Source organism: Osmia lignaria, chromosome 14, assembly GCF_051020975.1.
Source record: "Osmia lignaria lignaria isolate PbOS001 chromosome 14, iyOsmLign1, whole genome shotgun sequence".
Taxonomy (NCBI): Eukaryota; Metazoa; Arthropoda; class Insecta; order Hymenoptera; family Megachilidae; genus Osmia; species Osmia lignaria.
Genome location: NC_135045.1, coordinates 3,449,603 through 3,475,680, shown reverse-complemented (window position 1 = coordinate 3,475,680; position 26,078 = coordinate 3,449,603). Strand labels below are relative to the sequence as shown.

The window sequence follows — 26,078 nt, the reverse complement described above, 5'->3', positions numbered from 1 at the left end:
TGAGCGGTTTGCGTCACAATAAGTTAATGTATGGATCAAACAATTTGTTTCTTAGCAACTAGAAATGATTTATCAATAACTCACTTACATATATTTTTATTCATCAAAGGTATATTTTTAATTTAAATGAAAACAAAATCTATATAGTATAAAATGTTAATTTTATTAATATACATTATTCTTTCATTTATATACATTAAATATTTTATTACAAAGTAGATAACAATTAATTTACATACATTCACGTTGTAGTTTTTTTAATCTTCTTATGATACTGTGGATCATCAAAAATCAACTCCTTCTTTTGTGGCTCCTCTTTGTCAGCTGTATTTATTAATAAGGAAAATAGGTTTTTCAAAATATTAATAATACTTGAATTGAGCAATATATAAGATTCTTTAAATTTAACGAAATAAGTTTGAAAAGGATATTTGTGAAGTAGTTTGAAAATTCCTGTTCCCAACGGAACTGGAATGCCCATTATAATTGATTCAGACACACCACAGATAACATCTTTTTGCCCATAATAAGCTGCATCAAACAGATGATCGGCTGTTTTCTCAAACTAACAAATAATTAACTATTGGTATTTGTATTTGAAAATAATATGTCTAAAGTATGTAAAAAAATCCTACCGAAGCTAAATTTAACACCGATTCTTTCATTTTTGCTAAACCCTGTCTCGTAATACCCAGTACTTCTCCTCTACTAGTCATCAGATCCGCCACAAGCATCGGATGCCTTCGATCAATGCTCATTCCGTGATTTTCCATTACTAATTTAATTTCTGTCATTATAGTTGCTCTTGCAGCCTCAATTCCTAGAGTTTTAAAAACCTAAAACATTACATTACATATGCATATGTTTTTGATTAAATATTTTCATTTCAATTCTCTATTTACCTCTATTGTGTTGTTTGAAGTTGTCTTTTTACCCAAGACACCATGAGTTGCCATTACTTCTCGCATATTATCTCCTTCAACAAATAATTTGTACCTAATTTTTCCAGTCGAATCATCATTATGAATAACTGCTCTAGAAACTGATGGTAAACCCTGCAAATAGTGCAATAATTACAACACAAATGTAAACACGCAATTAAAAACAAAAATCTTACCTTTACAACAATATTAGGGATCATTTCCTTCAATTGTGTGAGTGCATAATTTATACTGTACTTATTTTTATTAGGACTCACAGTGATGATAGAATCTCCTCTTACATTTACTAACTTTGGATTCAATTTTAACTTTGATGTACAAATCCTGCACAAATTTATTAAAATTAAATTATATGTAAATTGTAAATGTAAATTCATATACTTACGCATAACGAATCGAGTTAACGTCTACTTCTAACTTTAACAATTTTATTCTATCAATATCTAATTTTATTAGTAAAAAACAATCATCTGGAAGGTAAACTTCTTCAATATATTCGGTAACTTCTCCCAGAGTAGTTTTTTCAATTCTACCTTTCACTCTCCTAGCATATTCTGGGTCCACATCATTTACCTAATATTAAAAATAATTTAAAATAATTATTTATCATGTACAGATTGAATGGTAAGCGAAGAATCAACTTACCAAAGCTGCTGTAATTATAGGAGTACTAATTTTGGGGTTTGCATTAATAATTTCTTTAATACGTGGTACACCCTGAGTAATATTCATAGATGCTACACCAGCAAAATGAAACGTTTTCAAGGTCATTTGAGTACCCGGTTCTCCAATACTTTGAGCAGCTAGTGCACCTACAGCGGTACCTGGTTCTATTTTAGCTCTCATATACTTCTCTTTGCAAATATGAATAAATTCGACTAACTGAGAAACTGTTAGTCGTTCAAGTTGTAAAATGACAGGTATATTTAATGGAGCATTGTGTCGAAGACGCGCTATTTTACGTGCTATACTTTTAAGGAATGTCCTGTAAAAATAATATTTAATATATTATTCAAGCAAAATAAAGACATATATGTAAATTTCACTTACGCCAATTCTTGTTTAAACTCGTGACTGAGACACTCATATTCTTCAGAATTTAATAATTCAGTTGTAGCTTTAATTACACTAGGACCATCCAATGGTTGTTCATTTTTACAAGGTGATTTTGCTCGTACATGATCTAACACTCTCTTGTAATCCACTGGACAGTCTTTTCCTATTAAAGTTATTACTTCAGTGCTCTGTTATCACTGTTAGAAATAATAATATCTTACCTTCCATATACGTCGGATCTAAAGCATCACCACCATATAATACTTGTACAATATCTCCCACTGAGTTACGAACAGTCATATCATAATGAAGACACAAATCTTCCAAGCTCTTAACCAATCTTCGCTGCATATAACCAGTCTCTGCAGTTTTAACTGCTGTGTCTACAAGACCTTCCCTTCCACCCATTGTATGGAAAAAGAATTCTGTTGGTGTTAGGCCAGAATAGAATGAGTTTTCCACGAAACCCTTAGCTGCAGGAATTTTCGAGTGTCGTTCAAAGTGAGGTAAAGCTCTGTCTTCAAATCCATTTGGTACTCGATGACCACTAATAGCTTGTTGCCCGACGCAGGCTAATTGAAAGAACATTAATTAACAAAAGAAATTTAAATCTTCTGCAAATATTTTTATTGGACATACCAATCATTTGTGAAATATTAATGAAACTTCCTTTACTGCCAGATAGAGCCATGATTAAGGGGCTATTGCTTGGATGAAGTTCTTTTAAACATGCTTTACCAGCATGGTCACGAATCACTGAAAGTTCCTTTAATATCATTGCTTCTAGAGTTTCTTCTTCTGAACACCCAGGTTGACATACTAAACGTCCTTCTTCCATTTGACGAATATATTCCGTACATTTAGAATACCCAGCATTTAGAAGTTCTTGTTTAGCTTTAAGCAGACCTTGTCCAGGTGTAACATCACCGATTCCGATAGAAAAACCTCTGTTCATGAGAAAGAAACTTGCCATTCTAGCCAATCGCCACATAGCTGTTGTTGCAGTATCTTCACCCCAGTCTCGCAATAAAATATAAAATATATTCTGTTTTGAACCTGAACCTAAAGTTGATTTGTCCATCGATCCAGCTAACAACTCGGAATTTCGGATGACAACATCTAGAATATATTGTTTTTATTACTCTCCTATTATTTCAAAGAATAAATCAATCTCTGTACTTACAAGAATCATTAATACATAATTCTTCGTTAGTAGTATAAGCTCTTCCTTTGGTTTTTAAATTGGCTTTAATATTACAATGTTTATTAGGTTTTAAAATTAAACTAAAAATTTGTTTTCCGGTCCATAACACAGTCGGTTTTAAAATAGCAGGTTCAGGTAGATCTATAGGCATAGCAATATCAGGTCCCGCCAAGAGACAACCAGCTAATTGACTTGCTTGAGATTTATTCAAAAACATGTCCTTCTGAGTTAAAAGATATCCACCGGTGATGAAGTCCTGTGTTGCTGCTATTAACAATTCTCCATTACGAGGTGTAACCAAATTTGATTTATTCTAAAAAAATATATAATGATACTCTGTTGTATGTAAATACAAGATGTATAGATAATGTAAAATGATTTGCATATTACCCCCATTAAAACCAATGCTTCTGCTCTTGCTTCTTCAGTCTGTGGTAAATGTAAATTCATCTCATCTCCATCAAAATCGGCATTGTAAGGAGTACAAACACATTCATTGAACCTAAATGTTCTATGTTCTAATACTTTTGCTTTATGTGCCATGATACTTAATTTGTGCAAAGATGGTTGCCTATTAAATAATACTACGTCGTCGTCTCTTAGATGCCTCTCGACGATATCACCATACTATTGAATAAAATAAGTATATTTACTTATTTCGTAAACGTAGATTAAAATTTGTTTAAATTCAAAATATTACCTGTAAATCTTGAGCTATCTTCTGACGATTTCCGTATCTTAAATATTTTTTAAATTGCGTTTTTCCTTGTTGTATAAAATTTGCACCTGGATGCACATCTGGGCCATTTCTTACCAATTTTCGCATCAGTTCTATGTTCGATGGATTAACTTTCTCGGGATACGTTAAAATTTTTGCAACATGAATAGGTACACCAACCTAATGAAAAATACGTTATTTCAATATATTTAATAATTTGTTTAAATGTAAAGCTATACTCACTTGCTCAATTCTAAGATTAGGATCTGGAGAGATAACAGTACGACTAGAAAAGTCCACACGTTTACCGGATAAATTACCACGAAAACGACCTTGTTTTCCTTTTAATCTTTGTACTAAACCTCTACCAGATTTTTTTGGCTAAAACATTTCAATACGTTTTAGTGATAATGAATTGAAAGTTACATACATTTGTATTCAAAACACTCACCTGCATATTAAGGGGAATCCCAGACATTTCACTGTTTATATAAAGAGCACAATGTAATTGTAAGAATTCCCAATCTTCATTATACATTTGTACTTTAGCTCCACTTTGTCTATGTTTCTGAATAACATCATTAATAAAAACTATTTCTGATAATTTCATTGTTAAGTGATCCTCTGTTGTACCAGCTTTTAAATCTGACACAACACTAGGTCTAATGCAGATGGGTGGTACAGGAATTCTTGTTAATATCAAATCTTTTGGCAATGCACAATCTGGATTCATCAATAACAAAGGAATGTCACTTTCTGGTATTTTATCCAAAATACTTTGTACCTTAAATTACATATCATTCTTACTATTTGCATAAACTTATAAAATGAATATTAGCAAATTATCATTGATAACATTTCTTACCTCTAAAGGATTTAATATATTAACCAGCCCATTCTGAAGTATTCCTTCTAATGCTTTATTATCTTCAAGTACCTTATTATATTCTGCCAGTTTTTGTTGGACAATAGCATCTATTTTTTTCTTTGCTTTATACTTTTCATGGACTATTTTAAGTAAACCAGCTTTTTTAACAGTTCCATTTAGATCCCCACAATTCTGGCAAACTGTAGTCTTTTTAGCTTTCTCCAAAATTTGTTTACGCAGTGCTTTACGCGTTAAGTATCCCAAATTGGGATTTAATACTCTGGTTAAATAATGCTTTTTGTCTGCTTTGGATAACATAACATGAGAACAAGTCTATGAATGAAAATATGATAATTACTATTCCTATTAATAACAAATAATAAAAGTATTAATTAAAGCAATGATAAATTACTTTACAAATGCTCTGTAGAATACCAATAATGGATCTAAAATAACCAACATGGAAAACAGGCAGTTCCAAATCAATGTAGCCAAAATGTCCAATGCATTCATTTAAAGATTTACCACAGGATGCACAATTGGTTGTATTATTACAGGTTCCCTGAAAGTTTGCTTATATTATTTTAAAGAATATTAAATAAAGAGAAGGGAAACTCTTTTCTTATAATTACCATTCTTCTGTCAAGAACTCCATATGGGACTGGAGTGTGTTCAACATCCTGATTGTATAAATTTTTAGCCACAACATGCATATGGGCCTGCCTTTCCATGTTGTGGCGGCTATCCACTCCAAAGGACACATGGGAGCTAATTAAAATTATGAATAAAACAAATAAATTAATATCAATATTACAACATTACTCAGATAGATATGAACAAATAAAATAAAATTTGCATAACAGAAAACTCTGTGAAACTATATCATAAACTGTATTTTTAGGCAAAATACAATATAAATTTATGAAAATTGAAAAATGTACAGTTAATTTTTAAGTAAATACATACATTTTACGTGCTACGTCTGTCTCTCTAAATTGTTCTTTTACCATTTTGAAGGTTAAAAATTGTTATTCAATAATCAATTTATTATTTACTGTAAATTAATTCATAGGTATTATGCTGTGTAAGGTGCAGCAATTTTAAACAACTAGGAGACATGTACCGGTTTTTTTATGATAACTGTTTAAACAGTCAAAAGAATTCAGAGAATTCTTTAAACACGTGTTGTTCGTTATTAGTGGTGCCATCTCGGATTTGACAATTTTGGGTAGACATGTCATGTGATGCAAGTTTTCAGGTATAGAAATGTCATTACTGTAATTCTAAACAAATTTTGTCTGTCTACAACATTATATTATTTAATTAAAGCTTATACTATATTGTATTTTATATGAATTAAAAATTACATAGTGTTAATGAGGAGAACCTCATATGGTCACAACCTGTATGAAGGAAATGGACACATAAAAGGGGGAAGCCCGAAATGAACAAACGGAACGCATTATTTATCAACAAATAGGTAATCTTCATGGATTATAATTGTCATAAATCATGAAAATTGGATAAAAGTTATTGTATTTTCAATAGTATGGAAAACAACTTGCAACAGTTTACTTGATACGTATTTACATAAATACATATATGTATACATGTTTTACAATTTACAGAATTTTAATAAATGTCTAATTTTATTATTATACATAGAAGAAATAAAATAATATAAAGGCTATTCCAAATTGTTTCTACTTTTGGGAAAACAAAGTAAGGTTATGTTATCATACAATCTTACAACAATAAAAGAATGCTTAAAAAGACGCGCAAAGAGTGAAGTATATAAATCGTCTAATCACTATGATGAGACCTGGAAGGATGTTCGATAGTCGTGAATTTGGTAAACGAATTCGACGATTGATTGACGGAAATTATTCCTATCGTAAGATACTTATATTACTGATCATTTGTGGTGGTATATTACTTTATTTTGGTCCACCTTTTGCACAGTGGATTTTCTCTTCCACTGGAGAATCAATACAAGGTAATATAATTAAGTTTATAATAAATGAACAATACATATAAATCTATATATTTATATAGCATTCGAAGATCAGTGCATGGATGAAAGGCTAGCTGCATTTCATTCAGATTCTGAAGAGTATAATGTGAACATTCTTCATAATCCTCCAAAAGAAAAGGAACACCAATATTTACCATATATTGGTAATGGGGTGTTTGGAATTCCTATTGTACCCGAGGCTTCTATGTACATAAAAAGAGGAAGAGCATTATCATTGCCTGTACCATGGCAACCATTAATTTCCCCACCTTTATTCAAAAGTATTGCCTATCAGGAAGCTACAGTCACTCATTTTACACATGGGATTGTTTATCATTATCAGTGCCTGAGAGAAGGATATTACACTGAGTTTCAGTATTATACTCATAGAATATTTGATGCAATATTGGTACAAGATGTGAAGATAACCAATCCACTATCATTCTCTCAAAATGTACCATTGAAACCTCAAATGTCTATGCATTGGAGTAATTCCCACATAGAATCTACTAAGTAATTAAACAGTATACTTTAATGTATTTAAATATTCTTTAAAAATATTAGTAATGTGAATGATATATTTATCTGTTTAGAATTCAAGTGGGTGACTTCATGTATGAGTATAATTTAATTTCTGGTTTTGTTCCACTGTCTAATTCAAACAAGATTGTGGCAATATCAATACTCTATAAAATTCCACCTAAAATGCTGCAAATTAAAGCAAGAAGTTCTATGAAATTAAAATTTCTGACATGTATACAATATAGTGATCCCATAGTTATGGATGAATACCATACCCATTATGAAATAACAAAGAAAAAGGCAATAGAGGTATGTAAATTGGAAAGTATTAAAATATCTTTATATTAATTGAATATAATTTGTAATAGGCAATGAAGAAAGCACTCGGCGTTCAACAACAAAACTTAAGAGATGATCATATTAAGCTTTGGGAAAGTTATTGGTATACAGGTCTTAGAATAAGTGATTCTAAAGCTAATGGTGCTATCAATGGTCATAAAATAAATTCCACCATATATTATGTATTGTCTCAAATCTCAAATGGTATACCAGGTGTAGAAAAGAATGTAATCATGAATGAAGGTTGTTATCGCGGACATCACACTTTGTGAGTAATATAAAGTTCTATAAATATTTCTTTGTGGAATTTATATCTGATTGTACTGTTTCAGAGATGCACCACGATTATGGAAAGATACGTCGACTATTGATAACGTGAATAACGTTGTAGAAGCGTGGTTAATAACATTGGAAAAACAAGGATGCCATCATTTAATGACCGGTGATCCTGCAGCAGTGCAACAAGCTATTGTTTTGAGTCTTGGTAGTTTACGTTTCAGCAATCAGCATCTTGAATTTAACATTGATCCACAGTATCTTCATCGAGATTATTTATTTAGGTGATATTTATTTATTTATTTATCTATTCGAGTGTGAGATTTAATTAATAATTCAATTTTTAGGAGAATAAGTTACGGCAACGTAACTCATTTAAATATATCGGTTACTGTTGGAGAAGATAATCGTGCAGTTTTGAGAGTAGCTTTAGACAAAAGCGATAGTGTCTATTTTGGCTGTGATGCAGGGTGTTTAGATGCACCTATCTCCTTAAGTGAATCTTACACAACCTTCCCAGTAAAATTAACAAAACCATTGACAGCTATATTGTATATAACATCTGACTACCAACATATGCAAGATCTGAGAAATGCTTTACATGTACATGCCATAGATGATGGTCAGTATAATATAAAACATATTACTTATGATTCTTTAAGAACATAAGACTCTACATAGTCTTTCTTGTCTATTCTTTTTCACAGCTCCAGCACATGATCATCTGGTAATGGCTTTACATAAGCATGGACATCAATTAGGAGGGTTACCGACACTTTTCTGGGTTAGCATATGCTTTCTTATCATTGTATTTCATTTGTTTCTTTGTAAACTTATTATCAATGAATACTATGGCCATCAAGATAAACAGAAAATGAGATACAGTAAACTATGATTATCTCATACAGTCATTCATATTATACGAGCAAGATTAACTATCTTTATATCATTAAACGTTATATGAAAATCTCTTCTTATAAATATCATTAATATTGCCTTCTAAGATAATGTATTTTTATATAAATATAAACTCTTAAAGCATTTTTTTCAGCTTCTATATTTTGTTGTTGAAAGTTATAACTTCTAACATTTGTAGTTAGAAATTATAAACTCTAATTTGTTTGTGAAAAATATATAAATCATAATAATTTTTCTAAGTATAGAGAGTTTCATCTTTTAAAGTTGGAACTGTTTACATTCCACTACAACTAGTTGACTACTGCGCCTCTGGCGGAATATATCTTCAGGTTAATTAGAGAGGTGCTTCCATAATTGTCGCAAAATCGGAAGAGCGACAATTAATTGGAAGATGGTCCAGTTTTTTGCTATTGTGCATTGAATTTGTATATTTTTGGACACTACATTTGCAAGAGTGAAATGCAATAAAAAAGAATTCAGAATCTGGGACTGTATCTATATTAGCTGCCCTCTGATAATGGAGTATAAACTGTTATTAAATCATAATTCTTGAATCTGGATTTTCAAAAATTTTGTAAGTCATACATTATTTGATGAATGAACATTCTACTCCTGAGAATTTGTTTAACAAAAAAGTAATAGATACCGATTCATTAATCATGCCACCACCACTGCAGCATCGTCTGGCCCTTAAAAAAATTTTACAGGATCGAACATTTGTTACTCAAATGGACCAGAAATTAATTGATACAAAGTCTAATAGAACTTCAAGAAAGGAGGAAATTACTCTTGGGAAACGTTTAGAGATTCTCCAAAAGTTAGACAATGGTGCAAATCTTCGTGAGCTTGCTGCTGAGTATGGTATTAATAAAAGGACCATGCAAAGGTATAGAAAAAATGCAGCATCAATTCGGAAACTTTCAGAAAGTTCCATAGATATGGGTATGAAAAGAAGAAGAGCATCGCTGCACGAGGATGTAAGTACTCGGTTACATGCATGGATTATAGAGAGGCGAGCGTCGGGAGAGACTCTAACTGATAGTATGCTGCAAGAGAAAGCAAAGCAATTACACGAAGAAATTGGAGGTTCATCGTATTTTGCAGCAAGTCGCGGCTGGCTGTGGCGTTTTAAAAAGAGATATAACTTGCGTTCTGTAGGTATCCATAAAGAGAAACCAGATGAAAATGAGTTAGCTGTAGATAAATTTGCAAAGGAATTAACAGAATTATTAGCTAAGGAAAATATTGACGAAGATAATATATATAATATGGAAGAAACGCGTCTAATGTGGAAAATTCTTCCTCAAAAGATATTGGAGCACGACGAAGAACAACTGAAAGAGAAGAAGAAAGATCACATTACCATAGCGTTTTGTGCGAATGCCACTGGGACGTGTAAACTGCCATTGCTTATAGTCAATAAGTATCCCAACCCACGAGCTTTAAAACATTGCAGACATCTTCTGCCAGTAATCTATAAAAGCGAGAATAATACTGAATTGGATGAAACTATTTTTAGGGATTGGTATATCAATCATTTTAAACCCAGCGTGAGGCAGCATCTGCAGCAAAAACAGGGAGAGAAAAAGGTGCTATTACTAGTTGACAATTTTAGAAGAAATATGCTTCCTAAAGAAGCACAAAACGATTCTCATTTTAAACTAATATTTCTACCGTCCTATGCGTCTTCGGCCATTCAGTCTCTGGAGCAGGGCATAATTGAAAAATTTAAAAAATTGTTTCGATATAAGTTACTAAATCGGGTGGCCAAGTTTGACGGTGGAGTTAGACAATTCTATGCGGATTACGACATAAAAGATTGCATTGATTTGATCAACGAATCATGGAACGAAATAACAGTAACAAACATTAAAACTTCGTGGAACAAACTTTTGAATAGATCACCTTTAGATGAGAATATTGAACAGGATCTGAAAATCAAAATGGAAGAAATTTCTTCCACAGAAATAGCAGAATGGATCTCAGAATGTGAAGAAGCTGAAGCAAGCATTGAAGAGACTACAGAACAGAAAGAAGAAATTAATGCACAACCCTGTTGTCGAATAGAAGAGGAGGAAATTTACCGCATGTTTCATAATTTGACAAATTGGGCTGAAACAGAACCTGAATTTGTCAAATTGTACACAAAAGTTTTAATAAATTATTATAATAAAAAATAAATATATATGTATATAATAAAATCAGATTTTTTATGAAATATTTTCTTTTTTCATGTGGTTCTAAACCATGATCAGTAATGGTAAATTTACTGGCGAATGCCGGAATGAAACACTTTCCCCTCTTTTTTAAAAAATGCCTAAAACAATCTTAAGTTTCACTTAAAAGGTACAAAAGCGTATAAAAAATAAAAAAATATATTTACATATAGATCTGTTTTTATTCATTGTAAATAATGTTAGAAGACTATGTACGTTTTAATCTATTGTTACATAGCACATTAAATGTAGCATGATTAAATCACATTAGTATCACTATTTTAATTAACAATTTTATGTAAGATTCTATAAAAGATAATGATATAGCATAGTTTTGTTAATTACTCTTTATCCACTTGTACCTACTGTCGGAAAAACAATTTACTGCTACAAAGCTTAACAATTACCGAGTTTCATTTAATAAATATTAAACAAAAAGATAATAGAATAATACATATGTATGTACGAAATAATTTATTTGTATTTCTTTATGATGGTGTGACAACATCATGCATAGCATATCTCCATGTCCATGCCCTGGCAATTTCGTCGAATCTCTCACGATCATTTAAATACATTTCACCCAATTCTGGTTCCATACAAACCTATTAAATACATTTATTATTAGTACAACATATAATTACTTGATCATCAAACTTGTGTATATTTTTTAACAAAAGAATATATTATTCTAATTTACCTGACAATATGGGTCCGTAAGCAAGCTTTGAACACTAATTAATACCTTTGAAATTGTCAACGCTAACGACCAGTTATGATGTATCGAGTCTATACCAACGTCACCATGCCTAGAAACGTTTGGATGAAGTATCTTTGTAAGAAACCTTACTATTGGTGGATACAGGGGATAACTGTAAAAATTAAGGAAGAATTTTAGAATACATTACTTAATCTGCATGTTTTATAATTCTGTATATTAAAGAGAAAAACTATACATGCCTGCATGGTACTTGTAGATAAAGATAAAACAAGCCTCCTTCGTATGGACTTCCTACAGGCCCAGTAATTGTAGCTTGCCAATGGCAACACATTTGATCTAAGGGTGTCGCTTCGATACCCTCGGGAGGATCTATTCTCAAGCTCTTAAGTTCACTATGAAGTCGGTTTCTTCTCCAAGAATTTTCTTGGATTCTCGGAGATCGTGATCTAAGACAGGTTTGTGCCAAACATGTTCTACAAGGTGCCGAAGAAGCCAAAAAGTCATACACTTTATACCAATTTTTGACAGAACCAATGGGTTTATACAAAGGCCATCGTAGTTTAACATTTTGTTGCCATTGTTGTGGTGTTACATGGGTGGATAACAAACCGCACCATCTGCGGCAAACATTTGCAGCCGACCAAAGGCTAACATCATCCAAATGAGAGAAAACAACTAACAACACTTCTGGTGGTAACCTTTCCACCAAGCTTGGTTCAGAAACAGATTCATGTTCAACGTGTTTGTAATTTGTTAACATTTCTAATCGTTCGGATAAACTGTACGATCTTGAAGGCTCTCCTACATCATCATGTGCTTTGTAATTCCATTGATAATGCTGATAATTTTCTAATTCTTTAACTTTCGGAAATGGAACTATGCCGTGTAGCTTCTTTTCTGCTGTGCATTGAGAATTAAATGTAGAAACTTTTTCTTTACAATTTTCATTTCGATTATCATTATTTCCATTTATCATATTTTGTACATTACCAGAGTGATTATCATGTACAAGGGGCACATTCTGAGAAATAGCAACTACACTTTTTGGGTTATATGGATTTATACCATAATGTACCTTCTGTGTGGCTGAAATATTGTCATTTTGCAAGTGAATACGTTGAGATATATGAGAGCTAGGATTAGAAATATGTGATATGTTTGGTACATTTGAGTTTGCATTCTGTGGTGAATTTTGTTGTTGTTGACTGGCTCTTCTTTCATGATTATAATAGAGTTCTGTTGGTTCATCATTTCCTGAATCTTCATCATCTGTTTTCTAGATAAATATTTTTAAAATACTATATTAATTATTGTACATAACTAAGCGTGTATTCTATTTAATTGAACTTCTTTTATTTTAACAAAATTGTAAAATCTAAATAAATGAACTTCAGTTGCATGCAGGCATATATATGTATAAAACTTAAATAACATACTTCACTGAAAATGGGAACTTGTAGAAGACCGACATCATTAGGAAATAAAAATGCGTGACATGTTGCACAAACTGGTTCTCCAAAACATGGCCCATAATATCCATTACAGAAACAACAAGTTACTGTCTGAAACAAATGCATAAATTAGAAAATTCAACTATGATGATCAATACTATTGTGTAATTTTTGTTTATTATTACCGTATATAAAACAGAAAACACTACACAACTATGTAGAAAAAATATTATTATTTGTTTTAATTAATTGAATTTATTTCACAGAAACAGAAAGACGATCTCTCTTTGACACTGAATGTTAATGACAAAAAGGAGAAATATAATAATTGTGTAATACCTTACCGAAAATTGAAATTCAGGACAAGGGATGTACTCGATGGATTCGGTAAATTCATCTTCCAAATTTAGGTTTACATTATAAGCACCACCCTGGTGTACTTTTTCTCTATTTACGACTGATGAACTACCGATTACTTTGTCACCAGCCATGTTAGTATTGTAACAAATGATACACTGTTCAATAAGAAATAAGAATACATTAGGTTATTTGACTTACGTTATACATATCACTTATTCTCACTGAATATATTTTTTTATTTCAGTAATTTCTGACACATATACAAGAACAACATTAAATTCTACCGTTCTATTTAACAGAACTTGTACCAATACACATACAATGTCCGTACAATCATAGTTATCTTCTATGTATAGTTTGAAAGTAATCGAATGATAATTCTTGCCTTGATCTGACAATGAGTATGCAATTTATTTTTTATAAATATTATGAATATTACATACTTTATCCACAGCAAGTCAAAAAAAACGTTAGAAGAATATAAACATTGCTTTATATTATTCTAATTTTTATGTAAAGTGAATAACAATATTTAATTTTTGTTTATATTTATTATACATACATATGTATAGGTAATTTATTTACTTATGAACAATATAAAATTGTTTTTGGTATACAAAACGCATGTAATATGCATTGCATATGCATGCGTTGTATGTACAGTTTGTGCAACCAGGATTCCCCTCGATTAGGGGAAACGTGATGGAAGGAATGTTCCCACCACTCTTCTTATTTAATCATATTTTTTATTTGCAAAGAAAGCAGATACTAGGTTAGACTCTAATAAAATTCTTCAAGGTTCTCCCGAGGTTCTTCCAAGGCTTTCTCAAGGTTTTCTCAGAAATTTTTCAAGATCAAAAGCAAATAGAAGAAGGCTCCTTCCCCTATCTTTCCTCTAAACCAAAAGAAGCCTACATCCCCCCTGCCTATACATATGTACATACAATCAGGATACTTGAAAAATATTGTTGAGTTATCTTTAAAAGACATCATTATGTAGTAATTCCTGCTTCCATTTCTTTTTATATCTTTTTAAGAAGGACAAGCTAAACTATATTTACCACATCTGGCATTATACAATTTCACCATATTTATTTATAATTTTATTTGTTGTAAATAATGATTTCTCTTATTTTTGTCCTCTTTGATTTTTTCTTTTTTTCTTAACAATTTTGTCTTTATTGATTTTAATCGGAAACAATAAATGTTATGTTCTTTATCAATTCATTTTCAACTTATCTCTAACAACTTCCACGATATTATACATTGTTAACAAAGTTTTCTATTAGATAAATTATTCATTTTATCATATTTTAATTGTCATTAAATTCACGAATCGTAAATGACGGACAAGTAAAAGGTATGTTCGTGATTGGTTGGATATTTTCATTGGCTGAGTACTCGACTTTTGTCATGTGATCATTCCCTATTTATGTTAATATCAGTGATATTGTCTCGAAATCTTGTGGCAAAACAATAACAAACTGTGTTTTACGATTGGATCGTATGAATTTTTGGTGCGTAGCTGAACAGAGTGGTGAAGAAATTGATTCCAACGTTTATCCTTCCTTCTCGACATATTCTATTTAACACGTGCGAAGAAAATCGAATTTGTCAAAATATTAACTTGGGAAAATTTCACGAGACAATGTCCTCGTCCAGGAAAAATATTTGCTGACGAAAGTCATGGTTATTTCATCAGAGGGTATTCGATGTACCATGTAAGCGTGCAGATTTCGATCATCAATCTATAATACCACGAATATGCAAATGGATGAACCATCGTTTTAAATCTCACAATTAGCTTTAACTTGTACTGTTTATTGAATACCGAGAGCGTGTTACATACATTGGCTTTCATTTTCATTTAAAGATTGTGTATTTTGTAATTATTTTAAAACTTAGAATACAAAATTTGACTAGTACATAGTAATTGACTTACCAAAAGAAAACAAAAAAAAATACTGGTAAGTCTTATTTTGTATTAGATCTTAAGTAATTGAATTATTATTTTTCTTCTTAACTACATATTAATAAATGTTTATTTGTAATATAATTAATATTAAAATTATATTGTTAGTTGGAGAATCTGGATATTCTGAGATATTTGTGGGAACTAAAATTAGCCCGATGGATGGAATAATAAAGCAAGAACCAACTCAAGAAATGGCCCAATCAGCGTCGGTACCGATACCAGGAGGGCATAGAAACATTAGAGGTGTATACGATCAGTTCTCTCCGTCTCCTTTAGCTTCAGTATGGCCAAACAAAGCAGAACACTTAGAATCTCCATTTAAGATGGATTCTGATGAAATAGATGATTTTTTTAAGACAGAAAGATGGGAGGATGATGACATCCTTCAAGTAGATAAAGCTGACCTTATTCAAGGTCCTACATTGGCCGAATTAAATGCCAATGACGAGACACTCCTTGGTGATTTAAATTTTGACGATTTACTCTTACCAGAAGAGAGGGTACAACCGTTTAAAATAGATGTTAATGTAGCTCAACCAGTTGGACCATTATTTAATGATAATAGTGCTTTTGCTCCAAGTAGTTTTCCACAGTCTGGATCAGCATACCGTAATGCCTGTCCAACGTATATAAATACCCATGGATTCAATCTGAACATAAACATCAATGTTGCTGATAATTTGGAAACAGTTAGCCCCAATACTTACCCGAGTCCAGGAACTAGCAATGTTGCAGGTTTATATATAATTTTATATTGTAGCTTGAATCAACAATGTATTATAATTTATTGAACAAATTTATTTATACGTACTGGAATAATATTTTTAAATAATTTTTTTAAAGGTAGTTCAACGGCAAGTTCTTCGACATCCCCGCATCCTATGAACAGGCCTAACGGACAATCTGCTCTTCACGAATTATTAATGAAACGATGCGAAAATTCGTTTGACAATTCACAATGTGGACAAATAGATATTGGGTGTCCAAACAATAAATCTAAAGTTTCTAGACTTTCGATGTCCGCACCAACCAGAACAATGGGACTGGAACAGATATGGGCTCGTAGAGAACCGAGGCCACATTTATTAAGTACCGGTAGTCTTGGAGTTGTTGAAGCAGGTTCAACGAGTAGTTTAAGCACCGGGGGTGCGCTTAGTCCTGATCCGCTTTATCATACTGATCATCTTAGTCATGATGAGGGTTATGACGACAGTGATGAAGATAGTGATCATTACGACGATTACAGCAGTGATAATGGTAGTTCATCGTTTATAAATAAATTTTATTTTTATGTGCATTTTGAAATTAATTAAGAAATACATGTTTCTGTAGATACAGGTGGCAGTGATGGTGAAGATCAAAACAGTAGTAACAGAGTAGGAAGTCTCGATTCAAACCGAGATGGTAAACATAGCAAAAAGGAACGATATTTTTGGCAATATAATGTTCAAGCAAAAGGACCAAAAGGACAAAGGCTTGTTGCTAGAACGCGTCTTGAAGATCCGCATGTCTTAAACGAGGCGACAGATCCCGTTTTCAGTCCCCATTGTGCACTGCGTGGAATCAAACACAGTGGAAAGGCACGAAAAGGAGATGGAAATGACCTTACACCGAATCCACGCAAATTGTATAGTATTGGTCGTGAATTGGACAAACTGTCTCGCATTATCAATGACATGACACCCGTTTCGGAATTACCGTTTACAGCAAGGCCTAAGACACGCAAAGAAAAGAATAAACTTGCTTCTCGAGCCTGTCGGTTAAAGAAAAAAGCTCAACACGAAGCGAACAAAATAAAATTACATGGCCTTGAACAAGAGCACAGTTCAGTATTTGATATGGATAAATTAATTTTTCTTCGTTTAAAAATTTAAAGGTACTTTTAATAACTCTTATTTTACAGGAAGATTAATTCATGGTATTTCTCAGGCTAAACAAACACTTGCTGCAAAATTAACGGAACCTAATCCTGAAAATCAAGAGGAATTAACTCGTCAGATGGAAAAATGTTTTAAATTAGCCACGAGTCAGTGTAACCAATTTATTTCTGCATAAGAAAATTATGAAAATATATTTTTTGTTATTATCTTTCTTTTTTTTACAGAAATAAGAATAGCAAATCACTCCACTGAATTTGTCAACAGAGTATTGGACAAAGTACGAGCCGGTGTTCCCGATGGTGGTATCGATGATTTTTAATATGCCAGAGTTTTTGCTATAAATATTCATACATGCGCATAGAAAAATGCGAGGAAGAAGCGGTGTATTTACACGATATTATGTTTATCATAAATCATGAACAGAATATTTTATATGGAGATCGGGAACCAAGAATATGAAATAGAAAAGAAAAACACACTGTTTAAGTATGTTTCGAGCATTTGAAAATAATTAATAGTATCAGTACTATGCAATGTTATAGTTCATTACAAATTTCAATAGTTTGTAATACCAAATATAAACTACTTATTTTTATATGTACATTAGAAATTTTTGGTTCTCGATTTCATCTGTGATATTTCTATTGATTTAATTATTAATTAGTTTTTAGTAGAACTCGTACAGTTCATGCCAAAAAGAGATAAAAGGTTTTAAATCTTTGATGCACTAATTGCATTCAGCTATAACGAAACGTATCATCGATTCTCTCTCGCTAAAGCGCTGCATTCCTATTTCTTATTCTCCCTTTTTCTTTTTCTTTATCTTGTATATAACCTGTGTGAAAGTGTATGCATCGATGTGCACTTGTCGTATACGTGTGCGTATATGTACATAAGATAAAAAATATACTGCATTCCAGAGGATTGTTTCATGCAACAACAGAAGAGGTAACTAACAGAATAGCATCTATTTGAAAAAATAATACACTTTGATAAAAATTTTAAATTGATATCTTTCAGTTAACAAATATAATGCACATCCTTGTCAATTTGTGTTTCTTTTTTAACATTTACAAATTTGTATGCATTATATATTTTTACTTATGTACATATACATACGTGGGTTATCTTGTATATAAAATTTTTTTTTTATAATGTCATATTTGTTATGTTCGTAATGAAAGTTATAATATTGTGCGCATATGAAAAAGTACTATTTAACGCAGTTTCTTGTTAATAATTAACAATTAATATTGGCTATCAAGAAGGCTTTTTTAATTTTCTTTTTTTATTTTTATTTAAAGACTACCAAGATATTGTTTCGAATTGTTATTGATTAAGATGCAATATACGAGTGATAAAATTGGTTAATGAAAAAAGGCTTTGGAAAGAAATTTTATTTTTAAAAAGATATTTACTTTAAGTTATTTGTAAATATCATTTGAAGCGCATATATAGTTAGTTTCTTATCAGATTTAGACACTTTTTTTACGTGTTACACGTAGTATAACTTATAAAATACAAGGAGATCGCTTATTATTTATGTCAAGCTTCCATAATATTTTATATAAATACCGTATATATATTCAATTAAATTTACTTAATATGATGTTTTTTCATAGCTTTTGATAACTTGTGTATGTGATTATTATATGATGTACAGCATATACTGTAAAAGATCATTACTATATCGTTTAAAGTATTGTTTTAATGTTCTCTTTTTTTTGTATATTTTATTATACATATGAAAATGAAATATTGAATGTGACAGTTAAGTTTAATATTAGCAAGTACATATGTTTCTATAATGATTGAAATGGTAATCCTTTCCAAAGAACTCTATAAATTGTTTCGTTTTTGATATTAGAAAGTCTTTATTATCCGTTTATGATTGTAATTTAGAAAATACTGTACGTCGAAATTGATGGAAAGAATTTAATTAAAGTAGATATTTTTAAGGCTTTTATATAATCAATTAAAATTAATACTTTTACATACAGTTATACTTTGATGTGATGTTATTATTGTTTGAAGTAAAATAACTATTATGTTATGTAAATGAATGTGTATGTGTGAGTACGTATGTATGTGATTTTTGTATCTGAAATGATTTTATGCCATTTAGAATTTTTGTTAAAAGCTCCAATTTACCATCATAAAAGAAAATGATCAAATTACAGGACAGGGTATTTCGTTTAATTAGATGATTTTAAAGGATTTTCGTTCTTAGCGCTATAAACAAGTGCCTAGGAAAAGAAATGTTTGATTTTAAAGAGTAATTTATTATTACATTGTGTACGATTAATCAATACGATTGAAGTTTTTAATAATATTTAAATTAAATATTTATAACAGAGTCATTATAATAGTTGTAGCAGAAGTAGAAAGCATATATAATATATTCGAATTTCTATTTTACATTGAATGAAGAAAAATAAGACAATTTGTATTGATCCCATTCAATTGTTCTCATTACTCTTTTTGTTTTAATGATACAACATTTAATTAACAATGATGCAGGTGATCTTGAAGTATCAGAACTTGATGTTACCATTAATTGCTTTCATAAAATTAGAATTTTCATATATTTTTTTATAACACAATGGATATAGTTTAAACGATCCAGTTAAATATAATAATCAACTCATTTTTCGTAATTTTTCGTAAGTGCCTTTATATTCTATAAACACACTCGACATACTTTTAATATTTCAAATTAGAAATCTCATCTATAAAATAATGGGCCACAAGTACAACAGATATATTTCCCAACATTTGATATTTTAAGAAATACCAATTCCATTAAGGTATTGTAAACTTTAAAAATTATATTTTATTATTAACGTTATTGAGTGTAATATTTTCTTTTTTGAAGGGGCAAACATATAATTTTCTTTTTATTTAAAAAAAAAATGTAATTGTTTCGTTATAAACGATATTTTGAGTTATTAAATGATTATTTTTGAAATGATGATGTTATCAGCGAAATCAGCTTTATTATTCATCGCATCGATTGTTGATAAATTACTTTTTTTTTTTTTAAACTTTTTCATTCTTAAAGTACAACGAATAATAAAATTTGCTAAAAGAGATTGATGTTTGTGGTGTCTAGAAATGCGTTTTTTATGGATATCTTTGGCTAATTTTATCTACCTCAATGCGAACCATTATACCTAAGCGTAATATCTAAAAACAATATATTTATTTTGTTACGTGATATATATATATATATATATATACAATATGTATCATATATATGTATATGATAATATATGATAGTAGTATAAATCAGATAATCAAAACAAGATATGTTTTATGTTAATAAAAGATAAAACAGGAAAAAAGGAAGATTTAATTAATAACACGTTTTATACTACTCTTTTTCTACAGTATTCTTCGCTGCATATGTTAAAATGTAATAATATATTTTTTAATAGAAAATACATTTATAATAATTGTATTTTATTTTTAATTGTAGACCTCCAAAATGTAGAATAAAAGGATATAATAATGTATGTAGCGCATATACTGGATTGTATTGCTCAAACTGCTGGTAATTGAAATTTATTGTGCTTTTCGTTTAAATTGTCTTATAATCAAAATATTGCGATATAATTCTTTATGTAATAGCAAGTTACTCAACTACGATTTCTAAGAAATATATATATATATATATTTTTAATATTAAACAACAAAATTTTGATATAATAAAAATGGTCTCTTTTATTTAATAGTTTGAGCTCGATCGAAGTAGATTTACGTTGTCAGGACTTTCAGTTTGTTTCAAAGTGCGTACGGCCCTCGATCGCAATAAATTGAAGTACAAACACTTAAGAAAAAAAAAGATAACAATGCAATGTAAAATTAATATCAATTTCCAGAAGGTCAAATATCTTTAGTATAAAAAAAAAAAAATAAAAATTTTACGGTTTTTGATACTACAAAAGCACATTCAGATGTTATATAATAGTTTATTAAATAGACTTTAATAAAAATTTATAAACAGTTTTATAATCACTTTTTTATATTTTTCTTTAGAAGTGCTTTTCGCTTTTTCTCCAAAGCTTCCATACGCATATCTTCCAAATCTTCCATAATACCTATAGGAAATATAATTATGTTTAACCAATTCTACAAAATTACACGTCTATATAAATACTATATGTATAAATGTTACCTATTTTAGTAGATACATATTCTTCTTTAAGCTGTTGTGCAAAACTACTTTCCATAGCTACATCATCATGGTCCACGCATCTATATCTATTTTTATCGTAACCAAATATTTCACTGATATATTTACTATAATCTTCGGTACCATCTTCTACTTCATCATCAATAAAATCATCAAGTTCCGAGTCGTATTCCTCTTCATCATCATCGTCTCGTATACGACCTGAAAGTTTATTATTCAGTTTATTGAATACAAAATCACAGATTTTGAAGACATTCAAATACTTACGTTTATTAACACCCATTGGTTTTTTATGTTCCTTCAAAGGAGGTAGTTGCTTAGGCTTAATGGATTTAAGATCAGCCGGTGGGAATTGTTTTATTTTTCCATCCATTTGAGGTGGACGACAAGCTTTCGTTACGCTCGTCGTTGGAATTTGTTTCTGTATGTTTTTCAATGAATCTTGTTTCTCTGGAATTTTCACTTTCGGCACTGTTTTCTCAGATTTTGTGTTTTTAATATCTTCAATCTTACTTTTACTTAATTTCAACTTTCTCTTTTGTTCTTCGATAGCTTGCCTCATTTCTTCTAATTTCTTCCTTTCCATCTCTAATTTCTTTCGCTCTTCTAAAATCAAATCTTTCTCTGATTTTGATGCATTAGGCTTATTTACAGTAGGTTTATTCGGAACAGGTTTCTCAATGGGTTTTTTGGCAGGTTGAGGCTGTGCAACTGTTGGCGTTTTTAAAGTTTTATTCAAAATTGAAGACGTTGTGGTTGGCTTTTCAGGTATTTTAGAAATTTTGTTTGTATCATTCACATAAGATTCTTGTGTTTTATTAGGCTTAATAGGCGGATTTGGAACTGCCTCTTTATTGGTCGTATTGTTAGCTTTACTTCGCTGTTCCTTTCGTTCTCGCCACTCCTTCTCTTTCGCATATTCTTTCATTTGCTTCTTTGTTAATAGTCTTTCTGGTTCTTCATTTTTTGGCTTTACTTCAATAACAATCGGTTCGTGTTGTTTCTTTTCTGCAATTTTCAGTAATTCACTGAAATCGATTGGTGGTGGCATAGATCTCTTTTTGGGTTTCGGTTTTTCATCTTTCTCTTTTCTATCTTCGTTATCATCTCTTTCAGTTTTTGTTTCCGCTTCACCTTCTGTTTCTTTCGTGGACAATTTTCTTTTTCGACGATGTCCTAGAGCTTCTTCTACCTCCTGTTGCTTTAAAGCTTGTTTCACTCTATCCTAAAATCACATTTAATTAATTTAAATGTAAACATGTGAATTCATACGTATTAAAAGTCTGAATGTGCAATTTGAAATTTGTAAGTAAAAAATGTTTTAGTACCTTTGTAGATGCGATATCCTTTATTGTCCTTTTCCGACTATCATTGGCAGTTGTTTTTTGCGATGGCATACTGTTGTATTTACTCATTAACTGATTATAAAACGCGGAGGCCTCCTGTGATACGTAGCCATAATCATCTTCATCAGGCTGAGATGGACCTATAAGCAGATAAAGAATATTTTTCAAGTATTTCCAATTTAATAATTTTGCACATATTTTTATAATTCCATTTGATCTTTTTTTGTCAATATAATTTATTTTCCTGCATTTACTAGAAAAGAAGAATAACTTATTGCAGAAAACATTCTGCAAATTGCATCAGAATATTCAAGGAAGGTACAATTAATTTAATATCTTAGTAACTATCATTTTCTTAAATTATATAAAATGAAGTATTCTTGACAACAAGAACCATTGTTTCCTTTATTATACATTATAATTATTTTCTTTGAAACTGTGAGTCATATGTTTGTTAAGTTTATCGTCGACGTAATTTTTATTTTTGACCTTTTCTTTTGATACATATTAAATAGTATTATTACCTAGTACAATAAATTGTATTCTCTTTGAAGAAAAACTCATATAAATTGAAATAAATGATAATATTGGAAATTGCTAAATGATTTTCGCATTGTGAGTAATTAATGGCCGCTCGAAAGAATGTGTTAAAATTCATAAGCATGATACGCATCATACACACGAAATATTTTAATAGATTCTAGCGCAGATACGTTATTATTATAACTTTCACTGTAAAATTAAAAGTATTTTTTAAGGAGTCATTCCTGTAGTCATCCAGCGGAAGGATTCAATAACATTTAGAATCCCTCGTTTTTTATACAAAACGACTTTTTTTGAGTATTATATGGAGGTAGAAACGATGCCTTTGAAAATAGATACCTCCCCAAAAATGATTTCAGTTGATAGGCGAAGATTATTTATCCAGAACAACTGTGTTTGTTCCAAAATATATTAATAATAAACAAGGTTTAGTTTCTAATTAGAATCAGAATTAGAATTGCTCGGATAATACTACCAGTTCTTACTTTATGTAATAAACGGAAGAGACATTTTGATGAATAAAAATAATCAATCTAGAGTCAGTCCTCTAGACTACACTAGAATTATATTTACTCTGACCTTAATTGCTTGGAATCCTCTGCCATGTAAATCCACAAAATCCCACTGCCCTGATGGACGGTGGATAAGTAAGAAGGCATTGCGCTGATTGTACATATTCATACTCAATTACCTGTGGGCAAAAACACTGCCCATTATGAATAGAGACTAGTACTCCTAAATACTCGTTAATACGAAGATCACACACAGCTTTGTATTAATTTCTTCAGAGATTACAACCTATATCCATGTTGATTGTAGCGAAAAATTGATTTTATACGCTGCTATTTGGCAGCAGTAATTATATCAAAGAAAAGTACTGAAATCTCAATCTTTTATATAAGAACTAAATTATTTACATCTCCAATTTTAATAAGTTTTATTAACTGACATAAAAATTCAAATTATGCAGAATGAGTTTAAATTTGCAAATCCTAATTCATCATTTTTACCTGCAAAAAAACAGCATCTACTACAATTATAACAGAAGTATTGTTTGTGGCACAATGAAATTTAGTAGTGCATTTCATTGAAAGTTAGATCTATATATCTTAGCAACAAAATAGTACATGAGGTTTCATAATTTCTAAAATTTAGACATACATTTTTTTAAAGATGATCACATTTTGAAAAATAAACTTTGGACATCTTAAATATTATCTCACTTATGTAATACTATTTCATACCTGCCATTGTAACAGCTGTGTTCTCATTGTCAACTGCATCTGCCAATACAGATTTATTTGCTGCTTTACATACTTTCAAATGTTTATTTATCCGACTTTGTGCTTTATGATCGCGTAGTGCTAATAAATTCTAAAAAATAAAAAAGAACAATAATAAAACCGTTCTAAATGTACATATGTAAAGAATAAGAATTTACGAATTTTTTAATCAGACGTGTATACCTCTCTTTTTCTCTTTTCTTCTAAGGCTTTTCGTCTTTCTTCCTCTTCCTTACGAGCTAGAAACTTCTTTATATTTTCCGAAAGTGTTTTGGCCTGCTTATTTGGCTTTTTGGGTGGAGCGAATTTTGTTTGATAGCAGGCGATCGGCTGTAAAAAGAATTAAAGAGTTCAATTAAAATAGTATATATGTAAAGACATATAACAAAGGAAATATAATAACCTGCTTGTTGTTTTCATTCTTCTGTGCTACGCTTAACAATGTACCAAAATCCATTTTTTGTATGGAAGGATAAGAAAGACATCAAACATGAATTACGACGTATCTTTTAGTTTCACTCCTTGAGCGTGCATTTTATTATCTAATCTCAACTGTTTGAACATATAATGCACTTTATACATGAACACCATCAACACTATATTTTATAATATTATGAATTATTCATATAAATACTTTTGAACACTTGTTAGAAATATGTCTTCGAACGGGCAAGAAGGGTAAAGATAAACTGAATGTTTATGGAATAATGTAATACTTGCAAAATCGTACTACTTTTCTCCAATAGATGGCACGTTCTAGATAATATATATATATATACTGTGTCCTATATATTTGTTATGAATAGTAGCGTGCAACGTAGGTTTCCCTTAGGTACGGGGAGTTTGAAGGAAAAAATATCCTACTACTCCCATTATCTATTCACGTCCTTGTGATCTGGAAGATTCTAGGCTCGCCTTGGTCGATTAGCATAATTAGGATGGTAACTTTCGTGTTCGGCCGTAGCGCCATCTATACAAAAACGGCGCAAACTACTCGACAAGTTACCGACCATTCCTTCGGCAGTCGGTAAGTTGCCTTGTGATTTCCGCTACTCTTCGATAGAGGGCGCCAGTGGGCCCATTGAGAAATCGAGCGGTAACTAGTTGAGTAGTTTGCGCCGTTTTTGTATAGATGGTGTTACGGTCGAATTGTAAAATATAAATAACAAAACATTAGTTATCAAAAATATAAATTTATTGCTTGTTATAAAATGAATAATTAACTATTCACATAAAATGTATAAAAGTTCAT

At 30.7% G+C, this 26,078-nt stretch overlaps 5 protein-coding genes across 14 annotated transcripts; 2 read left to right on the top strand and 3 right to left on the bottom strand.

Annotated features, from left to right (window-relative positions):
- Positions 1–165: 165 nt before the first annotated feature.
- Positions 166–5,899, bottom strand: LOC117607404 (RNA polymerase III subunit A). Its single transcript, XM_034331056.2, has 19 exons — positions 5,754–5,899; positions 5,420–5,555; positions 5,200–5,349; positions 4,785–5,120; positions 4,371–4,703; positions 4,163–4,300; positions 3,902–4,099; positions 3,592–3,828; positions 3,181–3,514; positions 2,637–3,116; positions 2,219–2,569; positions 1,992–2,160; positions 1,587–1,926; positions 1,327–1,514; positions 1,118–1,265; positions 903–1,055; positions 636–836; positions 432–565; positions 166–326 (listed from the first exon to the last, which is right to left on the bottom strand). The coding sequence occupies exons 1-19, from the start codon at positions 5,795–5,797 to the stop codon at positions 242–244; spliced, it is 4,155 nt and encodes a 1,384-aa protein (XP_034186947.1). The 5' UTR covers positions 5,798–5,899; the 3' UTR covers positions 166–241.
- A 201-nt stretch (positions 5,900–6,100) lies between these two features.
- LOC117607407 (uncharacterized protein KIAA2013 homolog) lies at positions 6,101–8,948 on the top strand. Of its 3 annotated transcripts, XM_034331063.2 has the most exons (9): positions 6,101–6,267; positions 6,336–6,369; positions 6,453–6,783; positions 6,843–7,314; positions 7,395–7,632; positions 7,692–7,930; positions 7,995–8,222; positions 8,286–8,560; positions 8,646–8,948. In XM_034331063.2, the coding sequence occupies exons 3-9, from the start codon at positions 6,600–6,602 to the stop codon at positions 8,831–8,833; spliced, it is 1,824 nt and encodes a 607-aa protein (XP_034186954.1). In that variant the 5' UTR covers positions 6,101–6,267; positions 6,336–6,369; positions 6,453–6,599; the 3' UTR covers positions 8,834–8,948. The 3 variants fall into 3 exon arrangements, with proteins under 3 accessions (XP_034186954.1, XP_034186951.1, XP_034186953.1); XM_034331060.2 differs by lacking the exon at positions 6,336–6,369 and having other exon boundaries at positions 6,119–6,267; XM_034331062.2 differs by lacking the exon at positions 6,336–6,369 and having other exon boundaries at positions 6,159–6,267; positions 6,416–6,783.
- Positions 8,949–11,339: 2,391 nt separating this feature from the next.
- On the bottom strand, positions 11,340–14,301 carry morgue (modifier of rpr and grim, ubiquitously expressed). Of its 4 annotated transcripts, none has more exons than XM_034331074.2 (6): positions 14,167–14,301; positions 13,589–13,759; positions 13,230–13,355; positions 12,033–13,069; positions 11,773–11,944; positions 11,340–11,677 (listed from the first exon to the last, which is right to left on the bottom strand). In XM_034331074.2, exons 2-6 carry the CDS (start codon positions 13,733–13,735, stop codon positions 11,561–11,563), a joined length of 1,599 nt encoding a protein of 532 aa, XP_034186965.1. In that variant the 5' UTR covers positions 13,736–13,759; positions 14,167–14,301; the 3' UTR covers positions 11,340–11,560. The 4 variants fall into 4 exon arrangements, with proteins under 4 accessions (XP_034186965.1, XP_034186964.1, XP_034186966.1 ...); XM_034331073.2 differs by lacking the exon at positions 14,167–14,301 and adding an exon at positions 13,925–14,050; XM_034331075.2 differs by lacking the exon at positions 14,167–14,301 and adding an exon at positions 13,889–14,014.
- Positions 14,302–14,962: 661 nt separating this feature from the next.
- Positions 14,963–19,049, top strand: REPTOR (repressed by TOR). Of its 5 annotated transcripts, none has more exons than XM_076692223.1 (6): positions 14,966–15,571; positions 15,685–16,314; positions 16,423–16,836; positions 16,918–17,403; positions 17,483–17,605; positions 17,684–19,049. In XM_076692223.1, the coding sequence occupies exons 2-6, from the start codon at positions 15,735–15,737 to the stop codon at positions 17,776–17,778; spliced, it is 1,698 nt and encodes a 565-aa protein (XP_076548338.1). In that variant the 5' UTR covers positions 14,966–15,571; positions 15,685–15,734; the 3' UTR covers positions 17,779–19,049. The 5 variants fall into 5 exon arrangements, with proteins under 5 accessions (XP_034186961.1, XP_034186962.1, XP_076548338.1 ...); XM_034331069.2 differs by having other exon boundaries at positions 14,970–15,325; positions 16,912–17,403; positions 17,684–19,048; XM_034331066.2 differs by having other exon boundaries at positions 14,972–15,571; positions 16,912–17,403; positions 17,684–19,048.
- A 1,430-nt stretch (positions 19,050–20,479) lies between these two features.
- On the bottom strand, positions 20,480–25,529 carry LOC117607408 (protein SPT2 homolog). Its single transcript, XM_034331065.2, has 7 exons — positions 25,230–25,529; positions 25,010–25,156; positions 24,788–24,917; positions 22,983–23,140; positions 21,922–22,879; positions 21,637–21,855; positions 20,480–21,559 (listed from the first exon to the last, which is right to left on the bottom strand). The coding sequence occupies exons 1-7, from the start codon at positions 25,281–25,283 to the stop codon at positions 21,474–21,476; spliced, it is 1,752 nt and encodes a 583-aa protein (XP_034186956.1). The 5' UTR covers positions 25,284–25,529; the 3' UTR covers positions 20,480–21,473.
- Between the last annotated feature and the right edge of the window lie 549 nt (positions 25,530–26,078).

What these genes read in the sequence shown, in the direction of transcription:
- LOC117607404 (XM_034331056.2), bottom strand. Translation starts at nt 5,797, where the DNA reads ATGGTAAAAGAACAATTTAGAGAGACAGACGTAGCACGTAAAAT. An exon ending in GTTAACTCGATTCGTTATGC is followed by an intron (nt 1,266 to 1,326) that starts GTAAGTATATGA and finishes AAATTTGTGCAG; the next exon opens with GATTTGTACATCAAAGTTAA. An exon ending in CTTCAAACAACACAATAGAG is followed by an intron (nt 837 to 902) that starts GTAAATAGAGAA and finishes GTAATGTTTTAG; the next exon opens with GTTTTTAAAACTCTAGGAAT.
- LOC117607407 (XM_034331063.2), top strand. Translation starts at nt 6,600, where the DNA reads ATGATGAGACCTGGAAGGATGTTCGATAGTCGTGAATTTGGTAAACGA. An exon ending in TCCCACATAGAATCTACTAA is followed by an intron (nt 7,315 to 7,394) that starts GTAATTAAACAG and finishes TTATCTGTTTAG; the next exon opens with AATTCAAGTGGGTGACTTCA. An exon ending in CATCGAGATTATTTATTTAG is followed by an intron (nt 8,223 to 8,285) that starts GTGATATTTATT and finishes TTCAATTTTTAG; the next exon opens with GAGAATAAGTTACGGCAACG.
- morgue (XM_076692224.1), bottom strand. An exon ending in AAGTTCCCATTTTCAGTGAA is followed by an intron (nt 13,070 to 13,229) that starts GTATGTTATTTA and finishes ATATTTATCTAG; the next exon opens with AAAACAGATGATGAAGATTC. An exon ending in TATCTACAAGTACCATGCAG is followed by an intron (nt 11,945 to 12,032) that starts GCATGTATAGTT and finishes TAATTTTTACAG; the next exon opens with TTATCCCCTGTATCCACCAA.
- REPTOR (XM_034331069.2), top strand. Translation starts at nt 15,735, where the DNA reads ATGGATGGAATAATAAAGCAAGAACCAACTCAAGAAATGGCCCAATCA. An exon ending in CGATTACAGCAGTGATAATG is followed by an intron (nt 16,837 to 16,911) that starts GTAGTTCATCGT and finishes ATGTTTCTGTAG; the next exon opens with ATACAGGTGGCAGTGATGGT. An exon ending in TGGCCTTGAACAAGAGCACA is followed by an intron (nt 17,404 to 17,482) that starts GTTCAGTATTTG and finishes CTTATTTTACAG; the next exon opens with GAAGATTAATTCATGGTATT.
- LOC117607408 (XM_034331065.2), bottom strand. Translation starts at nt 25,283, where the DNA reads ATGGATTTTGGTACATTGTTAAGCGTAGCACAGAAGAATGAAAACAAC. An exon ending in AGAATGAAAACAACAAGCAG is followed by an intron (nt 25,157 to 25,229) that starts GTTATTATATTT and finishes TTCTTTTTACAG; the next exon opens with CCGATCGCCTGCTATCAAAC. An exon ending in CACAGCTGTTACAATGGCAG is followed by an intron (nt 23,141 to 24,787) that starts GTATGAAATAGT and finishes ATCTGCTTATAG; the next exon opens with GTCCATCTCAGCCTGATGAA.